The sequence below is a fragment of the Syngnathus typhle genome, linkage group LG7 (genome assembly GCF_033458585.1).
Source record: "Syngnathus typhle isolate RoL2023-S1 ecotype Sweden linkage group LG7, RoL_Styp_1.0, whole genome shotgun sequence".
Classification (NCBI taxonomy): Eukaryota; Metazoa; Chordata; class Actinopteri; order Syngnathiformes; family Syngnathidae; genus Syngnathus; species Syngnathus typhle.
The window spans coordinates 8363549-8381742 of NC_083744.1; the positions used below are offsets into that span (position 1 = coordinate 8363549).

Here is an 18194-nt window from a genome sequence, read left to right on the forward strand (position 1 = left end):
CTTTGTCAAATGGCCCTCTGGCAACAATGCCAGCTGTGAGGTTCATCAAACCATCCCCTGGAAGCTTGGCTCACTTAATAAAATGGTGGGTGTTTTTTTTTTCCTCCAGCCTTGGTGGTGACTTCTTCCAACTTCCATCAGTTTGAAAGGAAAGGATCTGTGACCAATGACCCTTTAATTCTTGCCACAACATTTTCCGTGCAAGGCTTGTAGTCTGTGACACTTGAACTCATAAATAGTTTCTCTTCAGTTTCTCCCTCACTGGGCTGATGAGTCCCTTCTACTCCTACTACTGGTTCTGAGATCATTTAGATGGGACAAGTGGCTCGTTTTCCAGTATACCTCTAATTATGATGGCTCAAATAGTGCCAAGCATTTCCAATAACTGAGGAGCTTCAGCGTGTGCTGAAAACATAAGGACAAACCTGCATTAACTAAGCTATAGATTCTTTATGAGTACAGGAGTGAACTCGGAGGGAACAATTCAATTTTGTTCAATTGGATCCACTTGTGCTTTTTCCATCACAAACAAAATTTGGATTCAATTTGGGTTTTTTGTTACAAGTACGCAGTGCATACTACAACAGGAGTACTGAGAGGCTAAATTGTATGCAAGATGCACACGCTAAGCACACCTGATGCAGAGCCTGTATTGCAGCCACCTCATACATGATCTGTCTCTCTTTCTCTGCATCTTCTCTCTAAAAGTGTCTCACAAGTCCTTTGGCTTTCCCTCTGTGACACTCTCAAGTTGTATTTTTTCAGCTCTCTCAACACTATCATTTGGAGCTTTCAAAATCTTTGCCTCATTACTACTTTTCTGGTGCAGAAATAGAATGCAATAAGATCCCACCCTCTTCATTTTGAACTATGAAGATGAATATGCAGCGTTTTAGCAGCCCAGTTTATAATGAACACATATTAACAGGCTACTGTTGCAGACTAATAACTCATGTTATCAGGTTGAATGTGCCCCTCTGATAAAACCCCTGGTCCTAGCTGGACACCCTGTAAAATTAGTCTGGAGCTACTTTTTTGGATGTGTCTTCCTGCAGCACTTAATCTTATTCAATGGACTCTCACACTGTTCTAGTTAACATGGTTTAGCACCACATTACGTGCTTAATGTTGCCCACTCTGCAACCATTAATGCCTGGTCAGCCTAGAAGGGGGAATTTCCCCACCTGTTCTACCTTCTCAAGACATCTTGTTTCCCATTATGGGTTTGGCCGTTTTTTCTTGCCCACATGTAGGGATTTAGATTTGAGATGTTGTTAAGATTTGTCAACTGTGAAGTCCTTCGAAACTTTTTTGAAAACAAAAGGAAAGAATCGCAGAACACACACATTAAGAAACAGACTCAAACTCGTTTGCAAACAAAAAGAAAAAAATCACAGAACACACACATTAAGAAACAGACTGTTAAATTGCCTCCCCCTCAGACAGCTTTTTCACACCATATTGAACCACATGCGTTTCGCTTAACGAGCAGCCCCACCAAGTCTTAGCAGTAAGCCTGTAAAGTAAAAGCAGTTCTGCTCTGGACAAGTATTTCTCACTGCAATAAATTGCGTGTGTGGTTGTGTACATTACCTTCGCACTATCACACTCATACCGAAGACTCCTGAAGTGGGTTGAAAAAAGCACAAGAAGAAATACACACAAGAGACAATATTGGGTACGCTTGCACAATCGGACTACCCTGAACATCCTCCTGTAGCAATCCTTTCTTGCAGTTTATATCTGTAAAGAAAATGAAGCATAAAGGCGTTTCATAAGTGCAGTCTTTGTTTTTTGAGGGAGGGTTAGTTCAAAAGATGGTATTCAAGAGTATGAAAGACCAACAAATGTTGTTAGAATAAAGGTCAAAACATAATCTGTGATTGGTTTTGTATAAGTGTTGGCACTACACCTCATGTGTTATATTATATGGCTTCTACTTGGAAGCAGCAAGTAGAAAAGAGGGAAAAAATGAAGCTGCTGTCTGGAGTGAGCAAATGCTTCATTCAAGCTCAGACATTTTCCAACATGCCACACACAGAGAAGGAGAAAAAAATCGATAAAGCCTCCGATTTCAAATCATAGTTCAGCGCGTGCGTGTGTCTTTGTGAGTGGGTCGACCCACTCTGTCCATAGCTATGACTGTCTCGGGGATTACATCTTGATTTGCTGTAATTCCATCTGCTGTGACAAATTGACATACAGCGCACCACCCTACAAGCAAACACGCACACACAACTCAATGCACTGAAGCACTTTATGGTCAACGTTGGTAGCACTCTATGGTCAACGTTGGTAGTGCTCAGGTGCCGACTGTAGTTCTACACTGACCACATTTTTCAAATATGCAACACGAGATCAGTATTAGATGCGCTGGGCCCTTGTTTCACACTCTTTCAGCATTGAGGTCGGACATAACAGAAGACGGGATAATGTCCTGCCCAATATTTGTGAGAGGTGCTGATGGTTGTGACTGTTAGCGTGTAATACTAGGAGCAACTAAAATCCTCATGCGCAGAGGATTGATGAACATATGGATTGATAGATGTTCCCCTCTACAAACATATCTTCATCTCAGCAATATCAGAGCAGGAGAAAACAAGGTGACCCTTTTTTAATCGTCTGTCACACTACATTAGAATTGACGTGTTATAATTAACAGGAAAGAATCCATGCGATACATTTTCTAAGTACAAAGAAGTAGTTTCCTAACACTGGAATTAAAGCGTTTCTCTTCTGTTCTGTCCTCACTGAATATTTAATAAACCTGCACCGATACCTGCTGTCTGTAATTTATCTGATTCCCTCCTGACCTTGGTTTACCTCTTGTACCCTGCCCATGCTTCATGTTCTTGCTTTTTAAACTTTTGCCTTCATGTCTTGTCTCACCAGGCCTGTAGTTTCTGCAAAATGGTCTTGTTTGCAACACTGGAAAGCAACAACTTATCTCCCGCACACAACGCTGGCTTAGCAAGAGAGGATGAACACGAAGGAGAAGAGTCTTCACACCATGAAAAATTACACATGACAATAGACACAATCCCCGCAAGCTCAACTGCTGTGTAAAAAATCACTTATCTTCTCGCTACACTTGTCTGCTATTTTCCTTGGTGCATTGCTCCTTCCTTCATCATATCACATCATCTTTAGTTTGTCTGACCGCCTTTAACGTTGTGTCCTCTGACCGCACTTAACCTGGACAGCATTGATTATCCCTCCATCCAGCCATTTTCTGAACAGCTTTTCCTCACGAGGGTTGCGGGCACGCTCGAGCATATCTCAGCTTCCTTTGGGCAGTAGACGGGGGAGACCCTGAACCGGTTCCCAGCCGATCGCAGGTACCATTGATTATTTAAAGTGTACCTCTGGATGTCCAGCATTGAGGTCTGACTGAGTTTAGTTTGTACCTGGTATCCCCTTTTTGTGTTACGTCTTGTATTTGCCAAAATAATCCCCTTCTCTACCCTTAATGCACGGTGCCATGAAATAGTCAATCTTATACTGAACAGTAAACAAAAGTGCTTTAAGTCAATTAATTTTCATTGTTTTACTTAACATGAGTGGTGTGCGTATCCTTTGCAACCATCTGTCTGACATGCTTGAATCTATAGATTACAACTACACTATAAACTTTAATCCATCTAACATCATTCGATCACTACAAAGATAACAATATTCAAAGTTGTGTTTACCATATTTTCCAGACTATAAGTCGCTCCGGAGTACAAGTAGAACCAGCCATAAAATGCATAATAAAGAAGGAAAAGATGTAAGTCACGCTGGAGTATAGTGGAGTGGAGCATTTTTATTCACATTTTTAACATATTAAAAGTTATTCAGATAACTATAGCATAAATAACATGCTAACAAGTTTACCAAACTATTCGTGTCACCCCAAATCACTAAATCCAATGTAATCTTTATCCTCTTATGTCACTTTTAAACAGCTCCGCTAACTCCGGAGGTAGAAGATGCGGTCCTTCCTCTTCTACGTCGCCTACGTCAGACTCACCATCAGTTGCAGTTCCAATTATTGCAGCGTTTCGCGATCCTGACACACAGGCCAAGAGCGCCATCTTGCGGTTTAGTGTCAAAATAACATGTGAAATGATATAATGATGTGTTAATAATTTCACACATAAGTCGCTCCTGAGTATAAGTCGCACCCCCGGCCAAACTAAAAAAAAATGTGACTTATTGTCCGGAAAATACGGTAATTGTGTAGAACTGCGCTGTATCATACTGATATGCATTTCCATTGTTTTAGTTATCTTATTTACACGAGGAAAAAGAAAATGTAAAAAAAAAAAAAGTTTTGCCACAATAATATACATAATAAATAATCGTCTCAATTGCAGATTTAGTCTAAACTGCTCGAGGACAGCACAGTTGGTAAACATTTGTGTGTGCAGTTTGCATGTTCTCGCTGTGCTTGTGTGGATTCTCTCTATGTATCCCAGCATCCTCCCACAGTCCAAAAGCCATTTTGTTGGGTTCAAAGAAGCCTAAATTGTCTATAGGTGTGAATGTGAGTATAAATGGTCATCTGTCACGACATGTCAGGTCTGTGATTGACAGGCGGCCAGTCCAAGACACACGCCACCACACAAATCGACTTCTCTGTGACCTGAATAAGTGCTATAGACAATGTATAAATGGCTGGACAAACACTACAGTATCATTTTCAACTTTCCAGAGTTGTCTGCCACTCTGAATGTCTTTCCCCATCCACAACACTCGCTCCCCAGTATAAGCCGCCTCCCTTTCCCCCCATGCCAGCAAACACGGCAAAGGCTGAGACACCGTTGTGGTGGGTGTAGAGTGTTGGCTTTTTGATGTGTTCTTTTCTATTCTCAACAGACTGTGTTTGATCTAGTTTGGCTGTTTCAAAAGGGAGAAGCTGCCTGTTACTTTGTCTGCAGTGGTTGTGGTGTCTTAGGACAAGGTTGTAGCCAATAAGCCTTTAAAGTCGGAAAAGCTCTGGAGTCGTTGCTTCGATTTATCTGTTTTTATTGCATTAGTTGTCATGGAGTGCAATCAGTATATCTTAATAGTAATGGTGTAAACCTCCCAAAAAAGTATCATTATATAAATATTTTATTTTTTACCATTGTATAAATACAGTCTACAGTATTGATTAACTTATGTATTTTAATTAGTTTCCAACACAAACAGTGATTAAAGAAGTCCCAGTGAACTAGAGCTGTCGTTCTAGTACCATTGGTTGGTGTTGGTGTTGACTTTTTCCATCGTAACATCTTTGCTGGTGTTTTTATTCTTTATTGTGTTAAAATGCAAAGTGAAATGTCTGAGTTTCCAATGCTTATGTGCTTAGATTGAAAATTCCCTCTCCTGTTTGCTCTTCATCTGGTTTTGAAGTCCTGAGAAAGGTGTAAAAGAAGAAAACAAAGAATGTGCTTGTGGTGCGTAGTTTTTCTTTCCTTTCCTGCCTGCACTCAACCAACGAGGGGAAGAAGCGTGGGCTCGACTAAAAAGCAACCTCAAAGAAAAAGAAGATTTTTTGAATGAGTAATGTCTGTCTTTTGCACTAATTTAATAAACCCGTGACTGAAAATTGCCATATGCTGCTTCTGTACAATTTACTTGTCAGATTAACAAAATTGATCACCAAAAAAGATGCACGACATTCTCACTGAACTTGCTCTCAATTACGAGGCGAGATTTCAAAGTGAATTCATGTTCCAAGCAAGGTAAGTCCCAGCAACGATACGGTTATGATGTAAATGACATGAAGGCGAGTTGACATTTAATCTGACTCACTGTACCTTCGACACAAAACCGTGCATTTATTATTTCACTTTCTCATCCTAATTATAAACTGGCTGATGTACTGCTTTGCCAAAATTGAGGATTTTTTCCTTACTCCCCCTTCCCACCCGCAAGCTATTTCTGGGAAAATCAATAGCAGCAAATAATAGCCAATCATAATGTTACTAATATCCTCTAGCCACCATTTCCCACACAGCCATTTGAATTCATTAATTCCCTCCTAGATAATCACTTAGCACCTATTAACGGAGGATCTCATCTGATGACTGCTCAAGTTTTATGTTCAATCCTATTCGGCTCAGGCTGAGCAAGGTAAGATAAGACCCTTAAACTGTGTCAAATGGTGAATGGGCCATTGGCAGGCATTGGGATCAATTACACCAAGAACATTTTCAGTCTCAATCTTTTTCAAACTCTTAAATTATTATGAGTGCAACTTAGCTGTTTGTCAATTTGCATTCCCGTACGTTTTGGTAATGGTCGTAAAACATCGTGATCTTTTTTTTTTTAACTGCATATGTTCGACAGCTAATTCTGTGTGGGACTAAAGCCTCTCGTGTTCAAGTCATTACTTGAGCGTGGTGACCTTGACAAGAAGTCCGGAGTTTGTTTTGTTGCACAAAACAGGGAATATCAAAAAGATGGTTGCAAGGCTCATGCAACATCACACTGTTTGAATTGTATGACGCAATTGAATGCCCCCAGGTCATTTTTATCATTACAAATAGGAACCAATGTATGAAGTTAACCTCAGTCCTTTGGTTATCTTGTAAGACGTGAAGGTTTTTATTAGCATAGCCTGACCTTTCCGTGTTACTGTAAATGCACGACTGATTTTGTTATTTACCATCTCTGTGCAGCCACATACTCCCACGTTGCAGCCGCCCCGCCTCCTAAATTGAGACATTAGATGTACCAACAGTACCGAGATGATTTAAAGAACATCTCATTTAGTTTATGTCTTCCCACGTTTTTTTACTTCTGATGCAAATCAAAGAATGTTGGTTGCCATGTAGGCAAGTTAGGAGAAAGCGTTAATGTGTTTGCACAAGTTATGACTTTGATATGATTTAACCGGGGTAAAACAAGTCATGTACAAACAACTCGTGTTTCACCTTCACCTGCTTTTAACTCTCGCAAAGCCTGTCGCACACAATCACATATCATTCTCCGCAGGCCATTTACTAAATATTCATCAGAGAACAAACAAGCAATTTCAAAACCAAAACTAGCATGAGCTTGGTTTTGAATGCAACCCACACTTTTTTTGTAAGTGGGTAAAATATGAGCAAAAGAGTTCTTAGTCAAACCGTCATGTTTTGTCATTAAGGCGTTGTTCTTGTTTTTTTTAAACACAGGTAGCACTTCACTTCACCGTACTGCTTACAACCTTTAATTATGTAGCACTTCTAAAAGGCTGTATTCCATTTGCAAGGGATTTACTGTAGCTTTGTACAAATAAAGTCAGGTTGCATTACGTTTAGAGGAATTAACTCGGATTACAAGCATCCAAGGATGTGTTTTCACTTTATGAGCTCGCAATTTCTACAGGATACAAAGTACAAAACAAAGGCCTTGTAACACATTTAACCCAAATACTGTATACTTATACAACATTGATAAGTATTATTCTAATCATAATACATATCATGTAAAGTGTAAAAGTAATGGATAAGGTCCTGAAGAGATGAGGCATTTTAAGGGATTGCTTGAAGGTGGCAAAGCAAGAAATTATGAAATATGTGGATGCAGTGTTGTTTTCTTGTTTTTTCCTTTATAACAAAATGACAAATATACAATATTGACTTGGATCACAATCACTGCATTTGTACTGCATATACAGAGGTGCGAGAAAAGTTAGAATAATAGAATTTAAATAATTATTTTGAAAAAAGGTGAAGTAATATGTGAGCAATTCCATATAATTGCTCACATTTTACTGTAAACCCTTTTTTAAAAAAGAGAAAAAAGATTGATTCAATAAAACCTGATTGCTAGACCACACGCAGATTTAACCAAAATGAATCAAACCAACTGGAAGTGGTTCCAGTTCCACAAAGAATGTCAGACTATGCTATGATTAGCATTAAGTATTAGATACGTCCAGCAAATTACGGGTAGCCTGCCATTCCCAGAAAAATCTAGTAATTACGCCATACTGGGACTGCAGGGAGCCAACATATTGCTTAGATTTGATATTTGCTTCACATGGTCTATTATTTTAGAGCACTTTATATAACTTCCTAAGTAGTAATTAAAAGTTTTATGCGTACTTGTGGCAGGTTAACTGACTGGTGGTGTGACTTAATTACTCAACGCTTTTTTTGTCTGAGTGGCACATGTAAGAGTTTGTACTTTACAAATCAGATTGGTAATATAAGAAAAGTTTCTGTCATCAGAAGAACTTTAAAAAAAAAGCTCTTTGGATTTATAAGCCCTCATGTACCCCTTAGTTATAGTATTAATTTCAGCATTTTTTTTCTCCAGTCATTTGAAAACACAGTACTTGCAACTCATCTCAAATCCGTCAGTTTCCCCTCTGACAAGTTCACGGAATATCCTGATGTCTGTTAATATGGCATTAATTACACTGAGAATTATTAATCAGGAATTGAATGCTGTCATGGTGTTTTGGGAGAAGTGTCTGCATCCTGGGATTACTTCATGATAACAAGACAGACGATGTTAGCTGCAAAGGAGTCGATCAAGAGGGAAGAATCAGAAATCCACTAGACCGCAGTGTCAACACAATTTCACATTAAAATGAAAGCATGGTCCTCAAATATGCTGTTCTAATTGACCAAAATGTTCAGTGAAAATTAAGGTTTTTTATTTTGGGGGTTGGATGGAGTTCACAATTGTGTCCATTGTTGGAGTCAGCTCAAGAATGTATTCTCGCTTACAACAACAAGCATAAGCATAAGGCTAAGTCAGAGGGACGGTTGCAATCGCAACATGTATTATGGATTGACAAATCACAAGTTTATGTTTGGCAGTTTGATGTTTGGTAAGGGCTACCACTATAGGAGGAGTAGCCTTAACCCACTAGTAAAGGTAATGTTCATCTCATTTGACAATCCTATGTTTTTGCAATTTTTTTCCATCACGTCTGCATCCCAATGCACACAGCAAGAAGGTATTGGGATGCACTGACTTTGGAATTCACCCTAAACAGAAACTTCAATGCTTCACCTCAACATTTTGCACATTTAGTGTTCAACAGAAAATTCAAGGAGACAGTATATAATAATCTTTCTATTGAAACACAAATCAATCAATTTTGGATAGTACGAGCTGACAGTGTCATGTCCTATTTTTCTGCCTGCTTGTTCTGCCATTTTGTTTTGTTTATATTTCCACAGTGTCTTCTGGGATCTCTAGATGGAGTCACCTGCTGTCAATAATCTTAGCGGGATATTTCAATTCAGCAGAAGTGCAAGTAAGATGCAGGATTTGAATAGCTTTTGTCACTTTTGTTGCTATTTATTTGTAGACCAATAGTTTGGCCCGTATGAGTATCTTCCACAATGACACTGTCCAGCCGTCTCTTTTTGTTATTTCTAGCTATCTCTGAGTAGTTTGGTTTTTTGCTTTGTTCTTGGGATTTTCCTCTCACTTTTGCATGCGCTTTGGGTTTAATAAATTCTGTTTTATTGCTCAATTCAATTCAAGTCTGCTTCGGGGACTAGGATTCCACATATTCACCACATTACACGCTGCGAAATTGAGGTAGATACGTAACATTTGACAGCAAAAAGCATTATTCTATGTGCACAAAAAAAAATACAACGAAATATTGTTCCATCTCATCTAATACAAACTGTTCTGCTGTTTGAATAATGAAATGCATAATGAATACTGTAATGTGAGTAAATATTTCGGATATTTGTTGGGAAGGAGAGAAACTGGCATCACTACTTTTCTGCCAAAACACATTGCCACTGTCACGGTTTTCTCTTTTTTTGTTTTTCTTCGTTTCGTCCTTGCGATGTTAAAGCAGTGGGCTAACGCCGGCTATCTCCAGGGGCCCTCTTCTGCTCTGGGCCCAAAGCATTTGTCTGTGTTGCATGTCCTGTTGCGATGTCCTTCAAAACATTTATCTCTCTTTCTAGAGAGACAGAGACACATTGGAGAAACTTAAAGCTTCCTTATTACCACTTCCATTAACATCAACACTAGGGTGTAGAGGAAAGATGGTCTTGCAATCTTCAGCCATCTCTTCCAGCGCCGCTCAATTTTGGTGGCAGCAGCAGCATGATGGATGACATTCCCTAGCAGGGATGGCACAGGCGGTATTACCATGGAGCAGGTATTAGTATGGAGCCTCTCAGTTCCCTCTCAGCTCATCGATTTGGTCTGCTACATGACCCTAACTTCCCAAAGGGGCCACTGGACTGGTGACACTGAAACATGCGTCAAGCCTAAGGGATGCACTTTGTTTTGGCTTGGTCTTCTATCATCCTTATTCATCCCTTGCCTTCTCATATCCCCTCCATAACCTCTCCCATGTTTTATCTTCCTAACTTCCCTTTCATCTCCTTTTTCCAGTTTCCAACATAAAAGACTTGAATATTTTTCAGAGAAAAAAGGGGCTGTATGTGTCACTACATACATACACTGGCATGTTTTTTATCCTACATATTTGCCATGCCTTGAAGTCGTGTATGAGTTACCATTTAAAGAGTAATTCTAACATAGATTCACCTACAAGTCCGCTCACGGATGATGCAAGTAAGCATGTCCCTTTGGGTATCCTCAAGAAGCTGTCTGTTGACACGCTGATTTCTTACTGGTACCAAAGGATCGTCTTCAGGCACTCGGTAGGAAAAGACATTGATTAATGTCCGGTCACACAGCCGTAAAACAAGACTTGGAGCAGTCAAATGAAAAGTCATTCTTCAATCCTTTTTGCCCCTATTTACACCAACATTTAATGAGTTCGTTTTCACCACGGTGCCCACGTAAAACATGTCCCCTCATCATGTTACCACTTCCAGGTAAAATGTCATAATCCAATTTTGAGAGAAGACATATCTTTGTCACATGCCTCTGGAATATTGCCATTTATTGTTACTGTTTTGAGTTGTGTGCGATATTTTTCAAGAATTTGCTACATAAGTGATAAGTCAGTGGTTGCATCACGTCTTAAAAATATTTTGTTTTTTAAAAATGTCTAAGGATGTAAATTTATTGCTCGGCCCTTGTGTCTTAGTTAGCGCAGAGGTCAGGACTGTCACCTGTCCTGTATGTAGAGTATGAGGTTCCACTGGTTTTACAGATGTTCTCACATTCCGAATCAGTGTCAGTTTGAGTAGGGGGGGTCAGCAACCTTAGCAGAGAGGCCCAGACCTGCCTTCTCCCTGGTCCTGCAACTTCCCCAGAGCCTTCTCCAAGTGGGACATGTCCAGAATACCTCACCAGGGAGGTATCTTAACCAGATTCTCCAGGTCACCCTATTAGGCTTTTCTCTGGCTCTTCTCTAACCCCCTCCTGAGTGACTGCTTCAAGCTCAGATCTCCTGCAGAGAAAACTAATTCCAGGCACATTTTTTTATTGTTTTCTCAATCACTTCCCACAGATTGCAAGCATAGGGAGTGAGAGAAATACATAGATGGATGGGGAACTTGAATGGCAAACCACCCCAGTGAGAGCCTGATCAAGCATGAATCTAAAAATCAGAGACTCAATACTGAGATCACCAAACCTCACCATCTCAACTCTGCACCTATTATGAATTTGTTGATGGTGTCCAGATATGTATCACATCTCAATAGGTGCCAATGGATCTCTCGATATAAAAAAAAATTAAAATAAAAAAGCGGTTTGAGTGGCAAGGATGATGCAAGGTCCCTTACAAAACAAGTAGGAAAAAGGCAAAACTCTCATGGTCTAATTAAAGCTTCCACAGGGGAAAACTTAATTAAAAAGCATCGATGAAAAACAGCTGGGAAAAAAAAATTCCCATTTTGTTGGTGAGCTGCCAGCACCTCCGGGGTTGTAGAAGCAACTGTATCTTCACCTAATCACGGTGGTAGAATAGAGAAGGACCGATGCAGACAACTGGCTAATGTAGATTGAACAATTGATGCAATTAACATGTTCCTGCATGACAGAGTCCAGATGCAAACATAGCTTTGCTTCAGGTGACAGCTCTCTCCGGATTCATTTTTTCTTTAATTTTTCCTCCGTATGCTCCCTCTTTGTTGGCCAAAGCTAGCGCACACCAATCTAAGGCTACAACAAAGAGTCAGAACACACCTCTGTCACAACTCTGGTGTTGAAGTTTATACTGAGCGCACCTCCCCCAATTTGTTGGATTCAAATCTTCTTCCAGGTTTTATAAATGATGGCATAGCATAGCAATGAAGCCCATCTCAAACACCCATTAAAAATAATGAGATGGCCATTTTCACCGGCTGTTACTTGAAAACAATCAATATCACACAAGGGAATTCTGGCACACTGCTGGGGAGCTGAACAGAAAGCAACAATAGCTGTGCGTGGATTTACTTAACAACCTCTTGTTGTCCTTGGACTGGCTGGACTGCTGAGATGCTGTCCTACAGGATGTCTCTTTCAAAACAAACACTATCAACACCCTCAGTGTACTTCTGGAAAAACATACCTGCACTTATTTTGCGTCTTAGTTTATTTTATGGCTTTTGTTGGTGTTGTGATTGTATGCATGGAGACATATGGTGCTTGATATGAGTCCAATAAAAGAACATATTGTGTAGCATTAATGTTGTAAAATGAGAGCGAGGGAGTTTTTTTTTTTTTTTTGATGAATAAGTAATTTGTCGTCGTCTGTTTGAAATTAAGAAGGCTGCCTGCATGTGGCACAATAGTCAAGTTATTTATGAATCACCGGCTGGTTCTTGTGCGAGATTTATACGTTTTTATAATCAGAAAATACAACCACATACGCCTTATAAGACGGCTATGCCACAGCAGCCACACACATTAAGCATTGTAAAACAGGTACTGCAAAAACCTGGAAAAAATATACATTTCAACCCCAAAAATGCTCTGCACAAATGCAACAAAATGAACATATTTACCAGCAGATCAGTATTATAAAAAAAAAAAAAGTAAGGTTGAATTTGGAGGTGCGTATTATACACCAGATTTTACACTATGTCACAGCGGCTATGGGGTACATTAACCACATGGCTTGACTTGAGGAGCATTGAGGTGAATGTGAGCTAATTTTTCTATATGTGCTTGTGTCCTTTTATTTGCTATTGTGATGCAGAAATCAGTTCATACTTTCTTCAAGACTAAAATGAGGCCTGGATCGGTATAGAGTGAATATACCTGTTCAGGCCTCATGAGCATCCCTATAAATTCTGGAAGTCAACTTGTTGTGCTGTTTCCAATCCAATTGCTCTGAAAAGTCAGAGCCAACCAATTACAACTGTACAAATGGTCCCAACAAAGGAGATGGAAAGAGTGAAGAAAAACACAGGAGGAAAATCCATTTGTTTTTGAATTGAGCAAACAGCTGGGCCTGGCTGCATCGAACACAAAAAGGAAAGAATAGCCCAATCTTTCCAAAATGATAGCAATTCTCAGCACATTTCCCCTGAGTTTTCATCAAGAGACACCACTGCTAGCGACAACTTGACTTGCATCTGTACTTTGCCTGAGAGAACAAGATAAAGTGGGGCCAGATGGAGCAGGAGAAGGGATAAGGCTAACAACATTGACTGGTTAAAACAATGGTAGAGATAGCGTAGCAACTGAATGAGCTCTGTAAGGGGATGGGAGAAATCGACTGAAGCTGAAATAAGATATTTCCTCAGGAATATATTAGGAATCATTCCTACATAATGCCCTCGGTTAATACGGCCGCATTGTTCACCGAAGTAACAAGTTAATCTTTCTTTCTAATCTGTGTCCCGTAATTGGCCATAATTAAGGTGCAACGGGAGCGGGAGGCTGCGTTAATGTGTGTGTGTTCATGCCTTAGTTTAACTCACGATAGAGGAGAACAGCAGAAGCCTGATTGTCAGCCAACTGAGTACATCAGGTCACCTTTTGTACATTTACTGCAAAGTGCTGTGAAAAGTATTTGCCCTCTGCACATAGTCTTATTTTTATGCAGTTTCCCCACTGTAACATGTAAGATCATCAAATGAACACAATCCAAGTGAAGATAAAATTCATTTGCCCTTTAAATTTAATAACTGTTTGTACCAGAAGCAGGAACAACTGAAATCAAGTGTTTTCTATAATTTGATAAATGTGTTTGACAGCTCTGTGGAGGTATTCAAGTCAGCAATACCAGAAGAGCGTCTGAGCATGACCTTGGGCCTTAAGTGAGGCGAGGACAGCCTGTTCTTTCTGAGTTGTGACCTTCTGGATGAGTCATGGCTAAGCTCTTGGGTTCATTTCTGTTGGCTTACCACTCCTGAGAAAGTTCACCACAGTTGAATGTTTTTGTCGTTTGTGAATAATGGCTCTCACTGTAGTAGGGGGGTCTTAAAGTTTTATAAATTGCTTTGGAACCCATTTCAGACTTGAAGATGTCATGTTGATTTCATATCTGTTTTTAAATTTCTTGCAGCTTTTTAGACCATTTGGGTGACTTTATTTTGTCAGACGGGTTCAATTTAAGTCATTTCTTGATCGAACAAGTCTGGAGGCCGATGAACATGAAACTCAGGTTTCTAAGAAATTCTCCTTAGCCACAGTTAATTAAAGATTTAAAAGGGTGTACTTTATCCACACAAGGCCAGGTAGCTTTGAATAAGTTGAATTTGAGAAGAGGGCAAATATTTTTTCCCTGCACTGTATGTGTGTAATCCACAATTTGACTTCTTTTAATATCTTTCACCATGGTTTAAAAAGACGGATGAATACAGACAAACTGGCAACATTTCCTACATTGCCCATGTCGACTGCAGCACACTTAAAAATAACGGGACAGCTTTCTATATTAGAAGAAACGAAAAAAAATTGGTTTCAACTTTGTAGTTATAACAAATATTAGACGATTCTTGAACAATTTATGTTTACCGAGCACAACAACTAATTCATGAAGCAAATTTGAAGCTTCATTTTCCATCGCTATTGTTAGGGCATGATAGATTATCTAGCTATTGGTAATTCTGTTTTGAATAATTTTCAAAGAGTTTGGAGATTTCTCTATGTTCATTTGAAAATGCAATTTCTGAAGCAAAAATGAGGATAATTAAATGGAGGAAAACTGTATGTAATCTTTCTGGGATACACATTTCTTCTTCTCAGTGAGATGGTATAGTAAGCATCCCAAATGTATACACAATCTCTCAATTATGAAAATATTCACGTAAAGTACAGGTTATAGCAATATATGCTTTCAGCAGTTGCTATACAGTGAAAGTGAAACGTCATATTTATATTTAATCATATTGAAGTGGTTTCTTATGTCCTGAGAAATGATTGCACTTTATTATGTTCTTTCCTGATCTTTGGAGTTTGTAAATTAGTGTAAATTTCTGTTGTGCATTTCTTCTCACAACATTCAGTGTGGATTTGCACTCTGATGCTGTTTTACTTACTATGCAAATGAAAACACATTTGTAAAATAAATGTGTGCCAAAACATAGAAGGGGGCTTTTCAAGTCTCCATCCAAAACAGTTTCACGTGGGTTCAGAGCACACTGAAGCATTGACAGAAGAAGGATTTTAGCTGTCACAATCTTGAACTGTACGTGACCTTTAGTGAATTGACTGACAGAAATAAATTGGAGAAATTAGAAACCAAAATTAGTTTCTTTAGCATTCCTCGCATTTCAACATAAATTGGGGTGCTCTAAAATTCTGACAACTTGTTGGAATTTCCAGCTTGCTTCCTTCAAAAGAATCAGCTTCACGCATGTGGAGCTATTCTGGCCACATCCAACCAAGGAGAGCTCGAGGCAAAAACCAGAGCGTGCTGCAGGGATTACATATCCCATCTGGCCTGGATATGCCTCAGGGTTCACCCAGAAGAGCAAGTCCACGTGACAGGAAAGATAGACGCATGGCCTCCGGTAGCCTTGTGCCAGAGCAGCTCAGAAATGTGCATTGATTAAATTTCCTGCCAGCTAGTGGTCTGAAAATGCGAATGTTGCTTGGCAAGGGTGCTAAAGCACTTGTTCCGATTGGACTACTTTCTCGCATTGCTTCTCTGTTGTGCAGCTTACTTGTGAGGCATATCTGCGTAACAAATGTACTACAATGAATACTAGAAAAACAAACTTGAACCACAATACGTGAATGATTTTTTTTTTTTTACAGTTTAGAGCTTGCTGTTTTAATCCTTTCTTTCAATTTCGGGGTTATTGATAAATCTCTGCGGTAAATTTCAATTCCACTCGGTGGCTGCTGCTCACACGTTGCAAGCTGGTTCCTTTTGTTATTGATTTTGAACAAACTGTCTCATGTCATGATGAAATTTAATGATAGTTGTGCCACAGACAGATCAAAAAACTCACAATGAACTGCAGCCTGATCTTAAGAGTAATAGTCGATATTATGGGAGCTGCTTTAGTTGCTAATGATTCACCACTGTCAGCGCCCTACAGTATTTTTCAAATGTGAAACACCTACTAGAAATGTTTTTTGATAATATTTACTGAATGTGTCCAACCTGGAGTGTTTTACTGACTGCAAATAATCTGAGTCCCCCCCAGACAGAGATTTGTAACTGGTAATGATGCCAAAATCACTGGGCTCGTGGGTTGTTTCCACAAGGAGTGAGTAAAACAAAATCATGTTAAAATGTTATCCTCCTTTTTCTGTCTGGCATACCAGCATACTGACAAATAACGATATCCTGACATTTGTCAAGTCAAATCTACTTATAAATAGCCCTTAATCACAGAAACGTCTCAAAGAGTTTCACATGACTGCATTACAAATTTAACAAAGTTGGACATTAACTAACAATTTATAAGCAAGTCTGATATTAACCAGATAAAAACAGAAAATTAAAACATTGTTCACAAATTGCTCACATTATGTGGTCCCTTAGTAAAGTAAAGCTCTGATTGCTCAACCACTGTCTTGTCTGCTTTGGGGTCAACATTTCTGTGCTATTTTACAACCGTTACATTCAGTAATTATTTCTCTCATAGGACCAAAAGGCTTTTATTTCTGTTAGGAAATAAAAGTTTTTTTTTTCCCGAAAAGAGTTCAAGCTCCTGAAGCCCAAGGTAACAAGTCAACGTGAAGCTGCGGGTGTACCAGCTATGATGTATAACTCCTCTTCAAAGAACAAAACTCTTCTTCGTGATATCAGGTTGAGTTTGTTTGTTTTTTTCTCATTTGAGGGTTAGAGATTAGGCATTTTTGGGGGTGGGAAATGTTGCGATGAAATCATCCACATTGTTGCATTGTTTTTCATTTGTCTTAAATATCTCCAGCAGCATCCTTTGTTTTATAATTAATCAGAGTGTAGGTAGGCTCATGTCTTTGTCCTCAGGTCCTTCACAATAATAGATGTAGATGTATAATTGCTCCTGTTCTCTAGCGTTCAATTACAGTATTTGGAGCTTGCCTTTGGGATTGTTGTTGCTGTACACATGCTTGTCTTTGTTGCCTCACAAATTTTAGACATTGTACCAGTGTTGGATTTTACATTGTATAGCATGCAGGTATATCAGCTCTTTGAATTAAGTACGGCACATTGTTTGGCCATGCAGCAAAATTAAAGCTATGCATTGACTTAATTTCACACCCATTCATTTTGAGGAGAACATCCATTTATTATGTCGCACATTATGTCATGCAAATGGATTCAAGGATTGTCCGAATGAATCTTTAATTATCATGTATGTATAAAGGGCAAAAGTGAAGAGAAAAAATGATGATTTTATGAAGTAACAAAAGCTGACTTCATAATGATCATTAGCTTTGGTCATCAATCACGTCACACGTAGCTGTATGCTTAACTCTGAGATCAGTGGTCTTGGAGAGTGATGGGAGTGGCTCAAATCAAGTGGATGTGGAAAATATGTTGGCATTTGTGCTGATTAAAGCACTTTTTTTTTTAACTTTAATCTTTAAAACTTTAACTTTTAAACTTTTAAAGAAAGAGATGGATGATTGATCATTTGGTCATGATGACCTTCCCACCTCTCATGGACACTCATTTGTTTGTTAGCTGTACAGCCGATGGACACAAACTCTGAGACACCAGGTCACACAGAATACAGTAGGTATCATGATGGGTTAAATACATGTATTCAATTCAAGCATGTGATTTTTCCACTGAGTCAAATCAAGTGCATTTAGTTGAGGAAAAAAAAGGTACTTGATTCTGCCACTTTTCATTATATTGTTTGGTAAAATGTTGAAAATGCAAACAACTGTGTGTGACGCAACCGTCATATTGCTGCTACCATCATCCAGTCTCCCAAAGACCTGGCAAAGCC

General features: G+C 39.2%; 1 protein-coding gene across 2 annotated transcripts in view; it reads left to right on the forward strand.

Moving 5' to 3' along the window:
• Positions 1-9345, forward strand: part of cdh13 (cadherin 13, H-cadherin (heart)) — a 164746-nt gene extending 155401 nt beyond the window's left edge. The window contains exon 14 of one of the 2 annotated variants that reach the window (XM_061284167.1): positions 9153-9345. In XM_061284167.1, the coding sequence (XP_061140151.1) occupies positions 9153-9247 (95 nt within the window). In that variant the 3' untranslated portion in view covers positions 9248-9345. Of the gene's footprint in view, positions 1-2892; positions 5580-9152 lie in introns of those variants that run through there. The other variant, XM_061284168.1, reaches the window with a different exon arrangement.
• The last annotated feature ends 8849 nt before the right edge of the window (positions 9346-18194 follow it).